The sequence below is a fragment of the Martes martes genome, assembly GCF_963455335.1.
Source record: "Martes martes genome assembly, chromosome: 2".
In the NCBI taxonomy this organism is placed as follows: domain Eukaryota; kingdom Metazoa; phylum Chordata; class Mammalia; order Carnivora; family Mustelidae; genus Martes; species Martes martes.
Window position 1 is genome coordinate 76,177,745 of NC_137889.1, and position 18,780 is coordinate 76,196,524.

The 18,780-nt window shown below is 36.5% G+C and overlaps 1 protein-coding gene across 4 annotated transcripts in view; it reads left to right on the forward strand.

The window, feature by feature from the left end:
* The window catches only part of MARCHF1 (membrane associated ring-CH-type finger 1), a gene marked incomplete at both ends in the record, with an annotated part of 451,661 nt that overhangs the window by 383,109 nt on the left and 49,772 nt on the right, over positions 1-18,780 (forward strand). For all 4 annotated transcript variants that reach the window (XM_080797423.1, XM_080797422.1, XM_080797424.1 and 1 more), the window contains one exon: positions 13,708-13,888. In XM_080797423.1, the coding sequence (XP_080653549.1) occupies positions 13,708-13,888 (181 nt within the window). The remainder of the gene's footprint in view (positions 1-13,707; positions 13,889-18,780) is intronic.

The window sequence follows — 18,780 nt, forward strand, 5'->3', positions numbered from 1 at the left end:
TCATACCAGTTATCTGCAGTGTCGGTATAGACATATGGGGCAGAGGTGGGAGACAAACAATTCTTAACACTTTCTGTCCTTCCAATGAATAAGTATATTGGGTACAGTTCAGATGTTCACTGACAGGGTTAACACCTGCAAGTTTGTATTTCTGTTAAAAAATAAATGACAGGAAGGGGAATCCTTTGGTTACTACATAACCAAAATGTTACAAGGGCTGCTCCTAGAAAGAGACAAACCAAGAACCAGATTCTTAACTATAGAGAAGTAACTGATGGTTTTACCAGATGGGAGGTTGGATGCGGGGATGGGTAAAATAGGTAAAGGGGATTAAGAGCAGACTTACTGTGATGAGCACTGAGTAATGTATAGAATTGTTGAATCGCTATATTATACAAGTGAGACTAATATAACAGTGTATGTTAACTACACTAGCATTAAAATTTAAAAACTTAAAAAATGAAAAAAAATAAAAAATAATGAGATTTTTAAGCTTTTTATAAGACAAAATGGGGGAGAGTGCTGCTCCTGAAGCTGGACAGGAAGGGAACAAGATTGACATTTACTGATAAGACAAAACACTTTTCCAAATTGTTCAAATATATAAGTCTATCAAGCATTCATGAATTTGTTAACTCACTAGAGAATGAGAAAAAGCAAGTAAAGTAGAATTGGAAAATGATTCTTAGATCTTCATATTTTTGGTTTATTTTAATATTTCTTTTAGTGCTATTACAGTAGTTGTGGCTATTGTAAAGAAAATTGAAAATAGAGAAAACTATTCTAATTTAAACTTAATTACCTGGCTAGATAATCATTATTTAGCTTTTGATACATTTCCTTCTAATCTTTTTATGCATATAATTTTTTTAAAGATTTTTTATTTATTTATCTGACAGACAGAGATCCCAAGTAGGCAGAGAGAAAGGAAGGGAAGCAGGCTCCCCACTGAGCAGAGAGCCCGATGCAGGGCTCGATCCCAGGACCCTGGGATCATGACCTGAGCCAAAGGCAGAGGCTTTAACCCACTGAGCCACCCAGGTGCCCCGCATGTAATTTTTAATAAGATATGTTTTTAGTTATTTCTGTTCATGACAAGGTATAGAGTTCATACACATAACTTTTGGCAAAAAAAAAATTGTTTTTGTCTAAGTGGAATTTCTGTTCTGTCAAGATTCTGAATGAATAAAAGTTTTTATGATTTTATTTTTATCAGGCAATTTAATTTGGGTCCACAAAATTGTGCTTTCTGTTCTATGATCGAAAAACAGATGGTTGGAATAATGAAGTGGTATGAGAATCATCCTGGACATACTACACACCAGGAAAATATGAATTAGAGAGAGGATGTAATGAACCACATCATTAGTGATATATTTGCCATTCTACTACTAGGTAGAAAACTGTATTGCAAATATAATTACTACTTGAAATAATTATGTGTTGTTGATAATTCTAGTGCTATTTGGAAAGAGATCCTTCAAATACAATTATGCATTGAAATATCTCACATCCAAGAGAGTAGTATGTATGAGAAAGTGTGAAACTACTTCTTTCTGTTTTTCAAAATGAACTGTCCCATACAATGTAACTACATTAAAAATTAAATCACAAACATGATGGTTTCTAAACAGTACCTGCAATGACAAACAAATGCTCAGAGGACTTTTAGATCGATAAATCTTAAATATCTGTCCCAAGAAGATTTAATTAAAACTCTAAAGCCAGTAAGGCCGTCTTTTACTCCCATTATTCCACAGGTCATCCCCACCTCCTTTACCCAAACTGATGAAGTTTCACCAGCTTTACTTGTATAATATCTCTTGTTCTCTTTCTCCATTCTCCCAACTATTACTCTGGTTCTTGTTCTTACTATTATTGATTTTGACCATTATAATATTCCCTTCTTTTTCTCTCAGATCTCTGAGGTAACACAGCCAAATTAACCTTACTAATAATCTTACTTTCTTACTCAATTTTTACAGTGAGTTCCCACTCCAACTGAATACACTTAAAGCTTTTTATGTGTGTGCTTATGTGTGTGTATGTGTGTGTGTGTGCGCACACGTGTATGTAGATGTTGATGTCAGCACTGGATGATGGAAATGTACTTTAGGCTCTCCATAATCTTATTTTATTTTTCAGCATGACATCTCACTACAATCCTATCCAACCTTCTCATGTTCCTTTCAAACTTGGTCACATCTTTCACTCCATTACCTGTTCAATTCTACTTCTAAGCTTTCACTGGAAATATCTCCTGTGTCTGGAGTCACCTAACAACTACCATCTTCATCTGCCAAAATTCTACCCAAACTGCAATTCCAGCTCATATGCTCCATCTTCCATTGGACTGTGACCACCTCCCCCTCCCCTAATCTGTACATGATCTTTCCCTCTCTCACATACAACAGCACTCAACATGCTACACCTCAAACCTGTCAAAGAATAGAGTCCGTAAAGACTGAGACATTCGTCTTTGTCACAGCACCTTGAATAACCTCACACACAGTGCATACACAATGAACTATTTGTTGAGATAATTATTAATAAATGAAGACATGAATGCATAAGTGAATAAATGAATAAAGCCTGATTCATTCTTCATTCAAAGTGGAGCTGCTAAAAAGCAACAACAGTATTGTGCCAACACACTTCCTTGCCTGTTTATAAAAATTCATATGCAGAAGCATATTTCTAATTCATTCAATGCATTCTTGGTTATCTGTAAATAAATTACCTGCTCTGTCAATTATCCATGGCAACTTGAGAATCCCTTTGATGTAAGGCTCAGCCAGATAAGATTAATGAGTGGACAAAAAATGGAAGGAAGTCATGGTTGAGAGTGAGGCTATGAAGATTCAGAGACTTAGCAATCACAAAGGAGTGCTATCCCAAAATCAATTTGAATTAAGAATCTCTGCCACATGCAGAAAAGAAAAATGACTAAAAAGTTATAATGATTTTTCTGGTAGTTCTGTTATGATGTATGTACAAAAGCCCTACTCTGACTCTGACCAAATAGATTTCTTTGGTTATACCTACATAGAAAGCAAATAATAATGTTGTCTGCCCTTTTGTTTTCCCTGTCCCGTCAGTCAATGCATGAAGCTGATAACTTTAAGAATACCTGTATAGAAGTATCTCTAGTTTAATTTTATCAATTTTACAAACAACCCAAAAAGACCGCAAAGCTGACATAAAATGACTGTGACATGTGTGAGAATGTAGAGAAAATTGTTACATAGTTATCCTCATTCAACATTTATTATCTATTTATTTATCCATATGTCACCAAAATTATAAGATAGGATCTGGAAAGATAAATACTACTGGGGGAAATCAGTTCTTTCACCCAGAAGTAGATTATACTCTGAGCTCACCAACAGAGTGAGGACAGGGCAGCAAAGGGTGGTTAACAGGGGAAGAATTCTTCCAAACGTCAGAATACATCTTTAGGTCTCTCCTGACTTAGAGGATTTGGACGGTTTGAGGTGATTCTAAGACTACTGAGAAAAATCTACTCTGTTGTTGGATACACTTGGGGCTGGGACTCTTGGGACTATACATGCTAGCACATGGAGAAGAAATTTGATGTATTCCAAGAACCCATGGAAACTTTCCAGAAAGTCTTCAAAGAGGACCTACCCTACTATGAGACTAAATCCCTAAGCTATGAGTTCCTGTTGAGAATTCTTAAATCCAATTAGGGTTTAAATTCCTGTTATCAAGAGGATCGAACCATTACCAGAGGTGATGACAGCCGTAGGAAAAGAAATTCAGATGGAAACTTCCCAATCCATTGCAGCTCACACAACTAAAATACCTATAAACTCAAATGAGAACTGGCCTCCCTGCTTCCATTATAGGTGCAGCAAGGTGACCATTATCTTTCTCCACTCTTTTCTATCAGTGTGATATCTGGTGGGAAGATGTGGCTGATAAGCCACAACTTTGTATCAGCTCCAGGATCAAGTCAGGAGCCGGGGTCATTGCTACGTCACTGGCTTTGTTGTTGATCATTCCCTACAGCTCTGTGCAGATGGTCTGAGGTTTTGAAAAAGTCAGTGGTGACAAATTAGGGTGTGAAATTAAACTCAGGAAGTCATGCTATGTACCAAGTTTTTCTGAGTTGAAAATATTCCTTTCAGAAAACAAAACACTTTAAAAAATCACTTGTGTGTGAAGAACTGTCACTCATCTGTAGATGTCAAGAAGATTGTCTGGCAGATTCAGAATGACCAATCTTATGACTATAAAAATTGTATTAGCCATCCGTAGACCATTTTTATTCTTATGTCATAACTGTATTTTTAATTAGAGTTTTCAAGATCGTCTTCATCTCAAGCTGAATGGTAGGTAGCTTATTGCTTCATCTGTGTAAAGAGAATTTTAGAAAAATGACTTATAAGATTTTTTTTAATTCCAAAAATGTATGCTGATTCCATATCAGTAAGAGTTGGTTGAAACATTTGTTAGTAAGAATAATATTAAATACTGTCCATCTTCTCTGCATATTAAGAGTTACTTCTCCTTTCTACTTGCTTGACTTCCTGTCATGCTCAGATAGGATATAAAATTGGTTCACCTCAGTTTAGTTCCTCAAATGCAAATTTAAGAGTGCATAGTATATGTAAGGATCATACACTTCTCACTTTCATTATAAGTGAATTTTCCCGAAACATAAACAAAACACTGGTACTGAGTAACAAGTGCTGAGAATTGCCAAATCATCTCACCAAGCTCTCTCTTTTGGTTTCTTCTTCATACATGTTTAAATAATAGCATTCCAGTCCATTTCTGGTCCAGTAATTAATCATCTTTACCGTGACTTTTTTAACAGTATTCTCATTTAAATTACTCTTAGCATTGTGCTGTACAAAGAAAATCTTGCCCTCCAAAATTAATAAACAAGAATTTAGCTAGATCATAATACCATAACTTGCATAGATGAAATAATTAAAAAACAAAGACCAGATCTGTGTAGTATAGGATTTAAGAGCAATGAAACCTCAAGAAATGGAGGGAGCATTAGAGGGAAAGAAGATCTAGAGGCTGTTCCTGTAAGGGTATAAGTCTTAGAATAGCTTAAATTTAGATGAGGTATTATCAAGAGAGGAAGGAAATCACAGGTACAAGATCATATTTGGGTAAATTCCCAGAGGCAGATATTCCCAGAGTGCAATGGGCTGAGGAAATAACAATGTCAACATTGATTGAAAAAGTCCCACTTAACCTTTATTGATCACTTAATTTAATCTTAACAAATAATCCTATGAACTGTAGACACTGCTATTTTCCTACTTTATTGATTAAGAACTTGAAAACACAAGAGATTAAGTAATTTGACAGACATAGATAGGCAGAACCATGATTCTAATGCTGATAGTACTTTTAACAACCACACTAGTGTTCCCCAACATTTTTCACATCATGACATGTGTAGCACATGATGATATTTCTGAATCAATGAGGCTTAATGGACAATAAACCCAGTACTCTCTATATAACATCTAGGCCTATAGAAATCAAGATCTTGGCATGGAGGGAACTGATCTGTGGCAAAACCCACAGCTAATCAGGGTACTAATCATGCTAACCATGTACTGCATGTACATGTAGCTAATCATACTACTATGCCTCTATGTTGGGAATTAGTGGGAAATACAGCAGGAGAGGTAAGGTAAATACAAATTATGTAAGGCCATATGAAAAGCAGGCAAGGTCATTTGGATTCTATTTGATTGATGATAGAGTTCGTGAAGAGTGACAATATTTTAGAAAAAGATCTGAGTAACTATGTTTTGAGAATGATTTGAGAAGAGCAAAGTCTTAAAGACAGCTGATGTACCTGTTGACCATCCAAAACTACTAGGAGATGGTAGTAAGGAAGAAAAGAAAGAAGATATGGAAAACTGAGTCTAAAGTATATGGAAGGCTCCACGATAAAGGCAAGCTTAGAATGGGATACTTATTATCTGACATTTTTGGGAAGAAAAGCTAGTTCAAGAGATAGTGAGATGTAGGAAGCATTCAGTGGGATACCCCCTTAATGGAGTTAGAGAACTAGCTGAAGTTTTTTGCTATCAGAGAAGCAGAGGTTGGTTTTGGAAATAAGAAGTGTTTTAAAACCACAAGTCTAGGAGTGATGCTGGAAGTTGAAGTACAAAACTCCCAAGACAAGCAGAGGGGAAATGCTGACAAAGAAATAGTAGCAGGAAGAAGCGAGTAGAAATCAGTCTGTGGGAAAGAAAAAATAACAGAATTGTAACATTAAAAAAGAATTTTGAGGTCATGTTATTTAATTACTGTTGCATGAGCTCCTTTTACACTATGTCTGTCATATAAATACCCTACTTATATCTGAGTACTTTCAATGGTGGGAAGTTTGCACTGTCTTGGGGTAGCTCATTCCATCTTCTGAAAGCTCTGGGGGGGGTGTGTGTGTGGGTGCGGGTGTGTGTGTGTGTGTGTGTGTGTGTTTTAGGGAAATTTGTTTCCTTTAACTTCTACTCATTGGATCTAGTTGTGGGACAGAAAAGACCAGCTACCATTTCACACAATAGTTTTTCATATATCTAAATACAACTATCATGTAATTTCCCCTCTCTTGCTTTTTTTCCCCTCCAAAATGTGAAATATGGTAGTCAGTAGTTCTCTGTATTTGTCTCAAAATTACTGCACTCATGTTTTACTTTTATAATTGACATATTAATTATATTAGCTTCAAGTGTACAATGATTTGATATCTGTATATATTGTGAAATGATCACAATAAGTCCAGTTAACATCCTACACTCATACTTTAAAAGGTATCCCTTTGACTTATAATTCTGAATTCCTAGAAAAGAGGCATTAATTTAGATCTGTTGAATTCTATATTATTTCCTTATCATCTCTCACCATGATATCTCACCTACCAAATCATGTCATATTCTCATCTTACCCATCATTTATTACCTTCCCAAGCTCCAGAATCCTAACATCTTTGGTCTGTTCTCCATAACTAATCACTGTTTTATCCCTACAATCTTCTTATATGCTCTTCTAATAACACTTTTCTCAACTTTAAGGCTAGTGGTCACAGAAGCCAAAAAGGAAAAGTTTCAAGAAGGAGGGGTTAGCCAACAATACAAAAAAAAAAAAAAAATCAGGAAAAATAAAGAAAAGAAAAGGTTTTCAGACCTGAATCTTAGAAGGGTTTTGTAGCTTAGCAGAAAACTAATCTCATTAGTGAGGTAGATCTCCCTTTCTTACATCCCTGTTCTCTGAGGTGAAAAATGAGAGTCCTACAAACTGAAGTGCAGACATAAAAAATTGAGTTGCTTTAATAAAAACATGCAATACATTGCATTTATTAACTAGCAGCAATTTTTGTTGATTTTATTGATCACATATGTACTGGTAATAATACCTTTGGGATAGTACTTATATTTTGTAATATTTTCTCATATATCCTATTTGATCCTATTTGAGACTTACAATAGCATGTAACATTTCAAAGATGAGAAAACCAACTATCCGAAAACTTATCTGAGGCCACCCAATATACAGATCTAAACGTACTCCTGTACCTAGCTTTCCTTGAGACATGTCTGTGACTTGACTGATGTAGGGATTCAAATGTGTCAGTAGCTAACTACCCCTTATGGAGTCAGAATTCATGACCTTGGCCTTACAAGCATTGGCTCTAACCAACTACCAAAGTAGTCATTAAAAACAATTAGTCCCAATACAGCAAAAGCAGTGGCATAGGTGAACAAAATTAGTAGTAGTAGCAGTAGTGACCCATCATCCTATGACAAAATTAACAAATATTTGCCATAATGTGCCAGGTACTGCACTCTTTCATCACCTTTAATCTGCATGACACCTTAAGAGGTTATTTTTAACCTCTTTTACACATGAGTAAACTGAGAACCTCTCCAGTTTACTGGAGCCAAAAGCAAGCATGTGAGTCAGGATTTGGTTTATTCGTGAGTCTCAAACACCAAATAATTTCATATTTTTAAAATTTCTTGCTGTGACAGTGGGGGAAAAAAGGACCACAAAAAGGATATGAATTCATCCATGAGGGACATGACTGCACTACACATAGACAACATTTGTCCCATTTCATCCCACTTTCAACATCAACTCTTCACCATTGTTGTAATTTCCCGTCCCTCAACCCCATCCTCTCCCCATGATACATTAACCACAAGATGGCTTCACTCGCCTCCCGGCTCAGAGTCTAGACCTTATGACCAAGTATTTTCACACTGTGTGCGCTGATGCATCAGAATCCTTCGAGCCTTCGTCCTTCCCATTTCTGACTTAGTGATCTCAAGACGCCTTAGATTGTACTACCGGCTGTAGACTTGCTCTCTGAGTGCTGAACGCCGCTGACTCCAGGCAGTGTTAACAGCGTCCACTGTAAATTTGTGCTGTCTAATCTCATCAGGGGCCTCACCACCTCTCCATGGTTCTAATATTCATGCTTGGATAATTTCCCATCACATTCTCCAAGTGCCTTTTGCTAATTATTGACAGCCTCTCTAACACTTTAACCCCATGCCTTCCTGCCTTCTGTGGAGCAGACACATGGTCTGCTGTATCGCACGAGACAGGAAACCCCTCCCCAGATCCAGCAACTGCAATTCTTCTATCTCCTTCTCTTACACTTTTCCCTCTACATCTTGCTCACAGGAAAAAAAGCGTCTGTTTACCTCCCGTGTGTTTTTCCACCTGTCCAAAGACACTCCTCTGCTATAGCTCCTTTCCCCATACTTTCTTGATTTCTCGAGAATCTTCATTCAACCATGAAGCATTCTCTTTCTCTGTGGCATCTTCAGTTCTGCTTATGAACAAGTCCCCCTTTTCCCTGTTAAAAATAAATGAAATGAAAATTAAAAATAAAATGCCTCTAATCTGCTATTCTTTCACTGCTATGTTATTATTTCTCAAAAAGAAAGAGAAATTACATCTGTTCATTCATTTACTTGAGCATTAACTTCTCATCCAATGTTTAATACCTTTCAATATGGTTTCCACCCACATGGATTCTAATCATTTTTAGCTCAATAAAGTGAATTCTAACAATGAATACCAAACTCTGCAGCATGAGAATTAGTTTTGAGGTAAGATTAACATCCAGATTAAGCCATTACAAACAAATAGCTATATCCATAATTATTGTGCTTCAAGATTATTTAGTTGAAGAGGGGTATGGAGAGAAATGCAGGTACAAAAGGGAGGAAATAGATCAGAAAGTTTTGCCAAAAGAAAAAGTGGAAAAATGGGGAGCCTGACTGGCTCAGTCAGTAGAGCGTGTAACGGTTGATCTCAGGATTGTGAGTTCAAATCCCACACTGGGCATGGAGTCTACTTAAAACAAAACAAAACAAAACAAACACAAACAAAAAACTAAAAAGAAAGAGAGAGAGAGAGAAAGAGAGAGGAAGGAAGGACAGAAGGCAGGCAGGCAGGCAGGCAAGGCAAGGCGAGGCAAAGCAGGGGGGAAAATGGCATGGACTATGGGAAGAAAGAGTTAAGAGTCTATCTGAAAATTATAGGGATGACTGCCTTTGGGTGTCACATACCGTAAATGGGCTTTGTTGCCACACTACACAGTGTTACAATACTGTTTCAGATTCTTAATATCTGGATGATTGTAATAGTTGTCCAAATGGGATATCTGCTTCCAGATTCTGTTGTCTCCTTCTCGATTCACCTTACACGCTAATGCTATTGTCTGATTTTCTTTGCATATAGCAAAGACGAAGAAAATGTGAATGAATGAATGAATAAATGAATGAAAAAAAATCCCAAAAGTACATAACCACTATGACCCTCACAAGGATTCCTTTTTAATGATAAATTATTAAAAAAAAAAACTTATGGAAAAAAAAAATTCTACCAGAACCAAAAAGCCTTGACAATGGAGGAGGTGGGGAGCAGTGCAGATCATTTTAAGATACATTAGACCAAAAAAAACAAAACAAAAATCTATTTCTCTTAAAACTCAAACATTAAGGGAGGGACTTTAAGTACACACACACACACAATTTCCAGAGTTTAATTTGCCTAATACTATTTAGTAGTCTGCTTTCACAGAAGGTAGAAGGTATATGGAAGTAGAAGTTTATTCAAGTCATAAGTGGTGAAAGTCTCAACATACACTGATTAGACTATAAGCAGCCAGTTAAAAGAGCAAAATGCTAATAAAGTTTGTGATTTCAGCTTGTTCTTGTCAGTAGACGATAGACACCGGTCAGTCACCAATAATTTTATAGAATCACTCAGTTCCCAAGCCTCAATTTCCCATAATGTAAAAATGCATTAAAATTATGAATATTTTACAATGCAATTTTATTATTAAAATCATTTTCTCTACACAATTATTCTGTTGGAGAAAACATGTGTATGTTTTTATTACTGTGTTTTCATTTATAATTTGGCAATTTTGGTTAGTGTGAAATATATCAGCTTAGGAATTCTTTAATTCTTTTCATAATGGCACCATCACATTATTTTTTATTTCCAGTAGAAATTTGAAGTTGATATTTAGCTCTTAATCTCATTTAGAACATTCTCAGCATGATTTGAAAAAGACTCTTGGGGTCCAACTTGAGTTGGATAATTTAGAAAAAATACAAAATGCCAAAATCATCTAAAAATAAATCTTGTGAAACGGGAATGAAAACAAATCAAGCTTTTGATTTTCCCTGTGGGAAATAACCTTAATTTTATGAAGAAATGAAATTGCTGGTGGTGCTTCAGGTAACAGTTTCAGCAGAAAATTTTAAAAATGAATCTGTGAGACGTAGGAAGTTGGGACTACAATCGGTAAACTGCTCAGGTCAGGTTGAACCCAGTAATCAGCAAGGTCTTTGTTTAAATCTGCTTATGAATAAATTACTTTATTCATGTCAGTTAAAAAAAAAAATCAGAGCCTTGGAATCATCTTGGCAGCTGTGCAGCATTTCATGTGATCTTTTTTTAGTAATAAATTATCAGATGGCATTAATTGCAACTTTTTCTTTTTCAAATGAGAAATGTCGCCACTCTCCCTGCAGAGTCTTCATGGATCAGCAGGTTTCAATGCCAGTTGGGGAAGGACTTTTGTTTTTATTGTGCGCTTCTCTATGTAAGCTTTACTTCAACTTTTGTTACTTGCCGAAGTTGGATTTTGTAAACCTTGTTTTATTATCATTGGTAATAGTCATATATTGTTTTTAACTCAGAATTGCCGTTTTTTAAAAAGAATTTTTTATTTATTTGAGAGAGAGACAGAGGGTGTACTCATACTCCAGGAGAGTGGCAGGCGGAAAGGGACAGAGGGAGAGGGAGAATCACAAACAGACTCCCCTCTAAGCACGGAGCCAGAGGCGGGGCCGACCTCATGACCCTGAGATCATGACCCTGAAACCAAGAGTCAGACACTTAACTAACTCAGCTACCCAGGCGCCCCAGAATCACATATTTAAGGCAAGAGTAAGCAAATGTTTCCTATAAAGAAGCAGGTAGTAAATATGTTAGTTCCTGTGACCATATGGTCTTTGCAGCAACTCTTAATTCTGCAGTTACAGTGCAAACACAGCTCTAAACAATACATAAACAAATCTGCGTGGGTGCGTTTCAATAAAATGTCAATTACAAACACATGCCACAGTAAGAATCAGGCCACAGTTTGCTGACTCCTGATCTAAAGGAGTATCTTTGTGTAGAGGCAGAGACTTAAGAGATTCAAAGACAGGGGTACCTGGGTGGCTCAGCAGGTTAAGCCTCTGCCTTCGGCTCAGGTCATGATCCCAGGGTCCTGGAATCGAGCCCTGCATCGGGCTTTCTGCTTGGCGGGGAGCCTGCTTCCCCCTCTCTCTCTGCCTGCTGCTAAGCCTACTTGTGATATCTCTCTCTCTCTCTAAAAAAAAAAAAAAAGAGAGAGAGAGCAATTCAAAGACAAGAAATACCAACCTCTTACGCTGTGTAATTCATTAGGTTTCAATGTCCAAAAATAAATATTACAACCAAATGAAGTGCTATAGAAACCCAGATTTGTTTTCACTGGTTGCTCTTATAGAAAACTGTAGTTTGTTCATGAAATGATTCTTTTACTCAACAAACATCTCCTGAACACCTATCATGAGACCAGTACTCTATCGGCAATAAGTGTGATGCAAAGTACACTAAGCCTGGATTCCTAGGACCTATACCTGTGACAAAAGGGGATATTCCAGACGTTCATACTAGAATACAAATAGAGTAGAATATGAAGAATAGAATTCAGAAAGTTTTTAGTTTTTCCCCACCACGCCTTTTTTATGTGGTGCTAATGTAACACTACTACCTCCTATGTCAGTGGGAGTGGGGGAAGGGGAGGAGGAGGACTCTGATTTTGAACTTCATCTCATCACACCCACCCTAAGGACTTTAGAAGTCAGTGCTCCTTTTTGATTATATTATTTTTACTTAAGAAAAAGAGATTCAAAATACTGACGTACTGTGTCATACTTCTTTATTTTGAGGTTAGGGAAGGGCTAAGGGTTGGTTTCAATTCCTGTGTCTTACTTCAGTAACAATTAGAGCATTTCATTTCCCCTGAGGAGACAGCTAAGATAGATAAATATGCTTTAAAAACCCACTCACTAAAACTCAAGCTTCTGGAGAATAGGGTATTTAGACCTAAAAGGAAAGAGCAGCAATTCAAACATTCTTTAAGACTGCTGCTACAACTCAACACAAAAAAGTAATTTTTATAGATTTTTTTAAATATGCCATTCATATTTTCTAAAGATATTCAAAAAATATTTCCAATCAAATTTATTAACAACTTCTAACACCTGGGTAAATCACAAGAATTATTGAAGTGCTAAGATTTGAATTCATGATCTTGAGATATGAAAAGCTTATCTCATCTAATGAGGAAAGCAAATTCTTTCTTAAAATTTGTAGATTAGAATAATGAAGATGTCACAGACTGTGAATCTATGACATCTGAATTCATAGTAATTCAGTAAAGTAGTTGAACTCTGAAGTCCTTGGGAGATGTAACAATTTAAATTTTAAAACAATAGAATTTACTATACTGAAACAATTTTCTGCAGTTTTCTCTGTAACTTTAAACACTGATGATTATTGACAGTTTAGGCAATTCATTGTGACCAAGTATGTGTGTGTCTTCCTAGGAAAATACAGTATTTCCAACCTGAAATTTTCAATATTTACTTTATTCTTTGGTAACACGTTCACATTTTTCATAATTCTTCCACATTGGTAGGATACCATAGGTACTAAATTATATACCATGCTTCTATAAAACTGTCATCACACTGAAACAATAAAGTTATCAGATTCAAACATTCCTTACAATGCCAATAAATCACAACTTTTATATATGAAATCAAGCTTGTGCTTACAGACACTGACTAGTAAACAGATTAAGCTAGGGAGATGGATCAATAATTGTGCTATTAAAATCACATTAGTATAGAAAGGAAATGATAGAACATTTTTGAGATGCTAAGTATCCAATGGCTAATCACATGAACGTAAGTAGCAGGTGATTAAGCCTGCACTGGGTTCTGGATCCCGCTGGAGTGAAATGTTCGCACTTTCTAATTCTTAGGTTGCAATTTCTAATGCCATCTGGTATGAGCCAGGGAGGAAATCCACAGGTGAGAAACGTCCTCTGGGAGATCTCATCCTGACTGCTGTGTCCTTCCCCAGGATCTGCCACTGCGAAGGGGATGAAGAGAGCCCCCTTATCACACCCTGCCGCTGCACGGGCACCCTGCGCTTTGTCCACCAGTCCTGCCTCCACCAGTGGATCAAGAGCTCAGACACACGCTGCTGTGAGCTCTGCAAGTATGACTTCATAATGGAGACTAAGCTCAAACCCCTCCGGAAGGTATGGTATGTGCAGGAGATGGTTTGAAAGCGAGCACTGGCAACTGCAGGCATGTTTTAAAAATCCATTTCTTTCCCCGGTAGAATTTGGTAACATGCTAATATCCATGAAGAGTACATGCCTTGTGCTGGCCTCAATATGTGAAACAGCCAAATGTTTGCAAATAATCCTTCATCTCTGTTTTATGTTCTAGGGCCTCTGATTTTTAGGTCATTCCTCAAAATCAAAAAAAGAACACACATGTGTGTGAGTGTGTGTGTGATGTTTGTCTGCATCATTTTATATATATATATATATATATATATATATACACACACACACACACATATGAAATAAATATGCTTGTACTTTGATATAATTGAACTGATGGACTGGGAGAACATTGTATTTACTGAAGTCGATTCCCTGGAAGGTTAGGATAATAGATTACAGTAAGTGATATGAACTGATCTAATTTCCTGAAAATCAAGCTTTAGGTAATAGAAAAGAATGTTTTCCTCCATAAGGTGCGAACTCTTTTTTGCGTTTGCCTTTATTTGGGAATTTGGTGTGATAGTTCATGTATAATTAGAGTAGATAGAAAAAGTATTATTTTCCATATTGTGCATCAAGCTGGAAGAGAGAGGTAAGTATATTTTTATCTACAAACTTGATCTTCAAATTCCTCACTTACATTTTGCTAAAGAATGAAGGTAAGAATATGGGTCCAATACAGGTAGCATCACACTCAAAGCGAGGAAAGGATAATTTGTGAAGGATACAAATGAAGACAATGAACTTTATGTAATTCATGCCCGATAGCTGGGGCCCTGGATTTTAGGATGTAACTTATCTTTTTACCTAACTGCAGCCTCACATATATGGATGCCTCAATTTCTAAAGGAGAGTATGGATACTGCAATTTAAATAATGATTCTACCTAGAACTGCTTTTTCATTTAAATTAAATGCAAAGCAAAAGTGGATGGAAAGAACATTGCTTAGAAATAAACACAATGAGGGGCGCCTGGGTGGTTCAGTTGGTTAAGTGGCTGCCTTCAGCTCAGGTCATGATTCCAGGGTCCTAGGATCGAGCCCCGCATCTGGCCCCTGCTCAGCAGAGAGCCTGTTTCTCTCTCTCCCCTCTGCCTGCCACTCTGCTTATTGTGCTCTCTCTCTATATCTCTGTTAAATGAATAAATAAAATCTTAAAAATAAATAAATAAACAAGTAAACACAATGAGCTCCAGAATGAGGAGAGATGTAAAGCAAACAAGAATATCCTAGCAGGAATGTGATGGGTCGTTGCCATTGCAATTCTTCATTAATTCTGAAAATCATGGGGAGGGAGAAAAGCATTCCTTGCTTTCGCACAGCCTTGATTTTAAAAGTCTGCAAATGGTTTATAGATGTCAGAACTGATGTACAGAATGCCTTTGGCTGGCTATGCACTTTCTTTTCTTAATATATGGGGTAACTTGAGTGGCAAAAGGTGATGCTCTGTTCCTCCAGGTCCCAGAGCAATCAATGCCAGAAATAGAATGGACCCTTACTCTCTGCCCTTTGCTTCATCCATTGAACAGATACTATGTGATGTCTGGAGTAGCTAAATAACACATCGTGCTCTGTGATTCTGTAAATTTCTCTTCGTGGCCCTCAGGGACCTACAAATCATTTCAGAGTGTCTGTATATTTCTCCATGTGTTTTTTTTTCCAACTTCTATCTATATAAAATGTTCATTTCAACTTTGTCTAATGTAATATTTCAATTCGAGAGCAACTATTTAGGATAATAAAATATTCAGATTTTCTCTTCTTCATACTATCTATCCCTCCCCCATTTTTGTATAATAAACAATACATGATGCTGTGTGGAACTTGAAAATTCTTATTCTACCTTCAGTTTTTGTGGAATCATCCCTAATGTACAACTTTGATCCTTTCTTGGTATTCCATCCCCAATCATTTACAACCCTACCACAAAATCCGTTTTTTCTCAAATAGGTTAGTTGAGAACCAGAGAAAGGCAGTGAATACATCAATCTTTTTAAATATTCTTAATAATGAATATGTGTGACAACCTAGTGGGCACCTACTGGCTATCGATTAATGATATATACCCGACTTTCTTTTTAAAAAACACGTTCTTTGTCATAAGTATTGATGAAGCACAGCATCTCAACATCTGTCATTTTTAATAGCATTTTTGTATCTACAGAGGATGTTGGAATCTAGTCCAGAGGTTGCTTCCTGATAGCCCACAGATGTGTTTCATTTGACCCACAGGGCTTAACATTTGAAACAGATACCAACATTCAGATGTGTGGGTATTTCATGTAAAATTCCACATATTTGTGTGCTTGAAAAAAATCACAGAATCTGGCTCTACTGGAACCACATCCCCCTAGGACAACATCTGTGGGGTAGCAAAGTGGGGATGAGTGAGGCTAGTGCCTTTAAAAGGCTGTTTGCTTTTAAGGGCTCCACATTTCTCATCCCTCCCTCCCTGTCTGATCCCAAGACCTTGTGCCATCCCCACTCATCTGTCGCTCTAGAGTAAGACTCTGAATTTTCAGCTCCTGGTCTAACATGTGAGCCCTGCACGTGAGAAACATGCATTCTGTCCCTGCCTTTATGACCTATGGATTTTAAAAACCTAGAAAAAGTGTTCCAAACTTTTACTTTTTCCTTGAAAACGGTGGGACATTAGCATAATACGTAAATGGCAGTATTTGAAATGACTTCAGATTCTGAGGTGACACGAACTCTAGATATGAGGCGGTTGTAAACTGTTCTAGATGGTTTATTTTGATGGCACTAAGATTCATCAACGGTTTTCTTTTGATAGATTTTAATTGGTCATTACAAATGACAGGTATAGCATTGCTTAGAATATGTACAAAGTATATCCCATTAATTGCTCTCAACTCAGTAATTCCATTACAGTTTATAACGTTCTAATGCGGTTGAATGTTTCATGTTCAACCACATGAAACAGTTAATTTAGCTAATGATTCTGAATGTCTACCATTCACCAATACAGGCAGGAGATTCTATCTAGATGATACGGCTTCTTAAGGTGGAAAGGTGCAAATCATAGTCTGACGAACCTTGGGGCTTAATAATCCCTAAAGAGATCAGTAAAACCTTACTTCATTAATTGCCACTATTATTACACCAAAATCTTTAGTTAGTAAATTCATCAAGGTATCCTAATGTCTCCAGAAGAAAAATCTTTAAAATCTAAATGAAATAAAGGACTTCTTTGAAAAAAAGCAGTTTTCATCATCTTAAAGTCAGCAGCTCACCTACTTATACAACACTCAGTAAAAGCCCTATGAGTTACCCAGGGTCAGAAATAATTCCAAGGGCTGAGGAAAGACAAAAAGGTAAAAATACACAAAGCCAAAAAAAAAAAAAAAAAAAAACCCACAAAGCAGTACAGTTCGGAAATGCATGCAATATCAGTTAGGAAGCATAAAATCTTCCCCTGTTCCAAAGCTGAAGAATTGCATGAGGTTCAGATTTGAGTCTGAATAGGAGAGACCAGTGGCTGGATATGAAGCTAAGCTTCTGAGGACAGCAAATGGTACCGACAACTTTATGTTCCCCCTAAATTATTTCTTTATACAGTTTCTCATATGCAAACCATCTGACAAATACATAATACAAAATATTCAACTCTATGCATCCTTTTGTTCCTTGTCTCATTTTTAAATGAGACAGTGAATCAATTACCTTGGTTTTAGTAATGATTAGATTAAACCATAAGCACGTGTCATTTTTGTAGATCAAAACAGTTGAATATTGGAAACTTCATAACATTTAAGTTCATAATTTATTATGCCAAATAAGAAGGAGTAAACATTTTTGGTATTTCTACACTTCCACCATAATGAATTCCAATGCTTCAGTTGAAATATCTACTTTTAAAAAAATGAAGAACTATAATTGACAAATGCTATGTTAATTCCTTCCTTTCCCCTTAATTTGATGTAACATTGGTCTTTCAGAAGAGCCAGTGCAAGTTACCATAGCAGACCAATAGTCCATAGGTTATTATTGATTTTGCACTAATCTGGAGGTCTTGTAGGTCATAGTCTTAAAATTAGATAGGAAGGAGAATGAGGTCAGACTCCTCGCTAGGATCTTCTGAGTACCCCATCTGAATAATGCTACCTCATCATATGTAAGAAAATTAAAAATGCTTCATTTACTTACCATTCTGGAGAATTTGCAATTTTACTAATACAACTGCTCCATACTGAATTTCGACTCTGTGCCAGATATTTAGAATATATCAATTAAATTTTATCTTCATTACAACCCCATTCCATGTAGGCACGTGAAACCTATTTTACATATGAGAAAAAGGAGACATAGTACCAACCTTACTTACGATCACACACCCCAGAGCTCCCTGATTCTAAAGCTTGTGCCCATGTATGGTGTCGTGCTGCCTTAAGTGGCTCACAGTCTCTCTCTTTAAGCACCAAAACCTCAGTTTTTATCCAGACCATTTCCAATGGAAATCTGCCAAAAGAAATCTTTCTGAAATAAATTTTTTTCTAAAATCTTTCTTTTTAAACATGGATATTTTACCCAATGTATTTTCTTAATACTTAGTTACACCATTATGTATACATCACTTATTTTACAGGTTGAAATACCTTAACTGGCTCCATAGCATTGAAAGCTGTTTATCTTTAACTTTAAAAATAAACTGCCAGTTATTTTACTAGCAAAAATGGGTTTAATCAGAAATAGCAGATAATTGCAGTTTGGGTCAAGCAAGCTACAGCAAAATCATAGCAAGTCCAGAGAAAAAAGGAGAGGGAGGAATGCTCTTTTATAGATGAAAAGGGGGAAGTTCGGAGGGTTATTATAAAGAAAAGAGTCCACTGGAGTAAACTT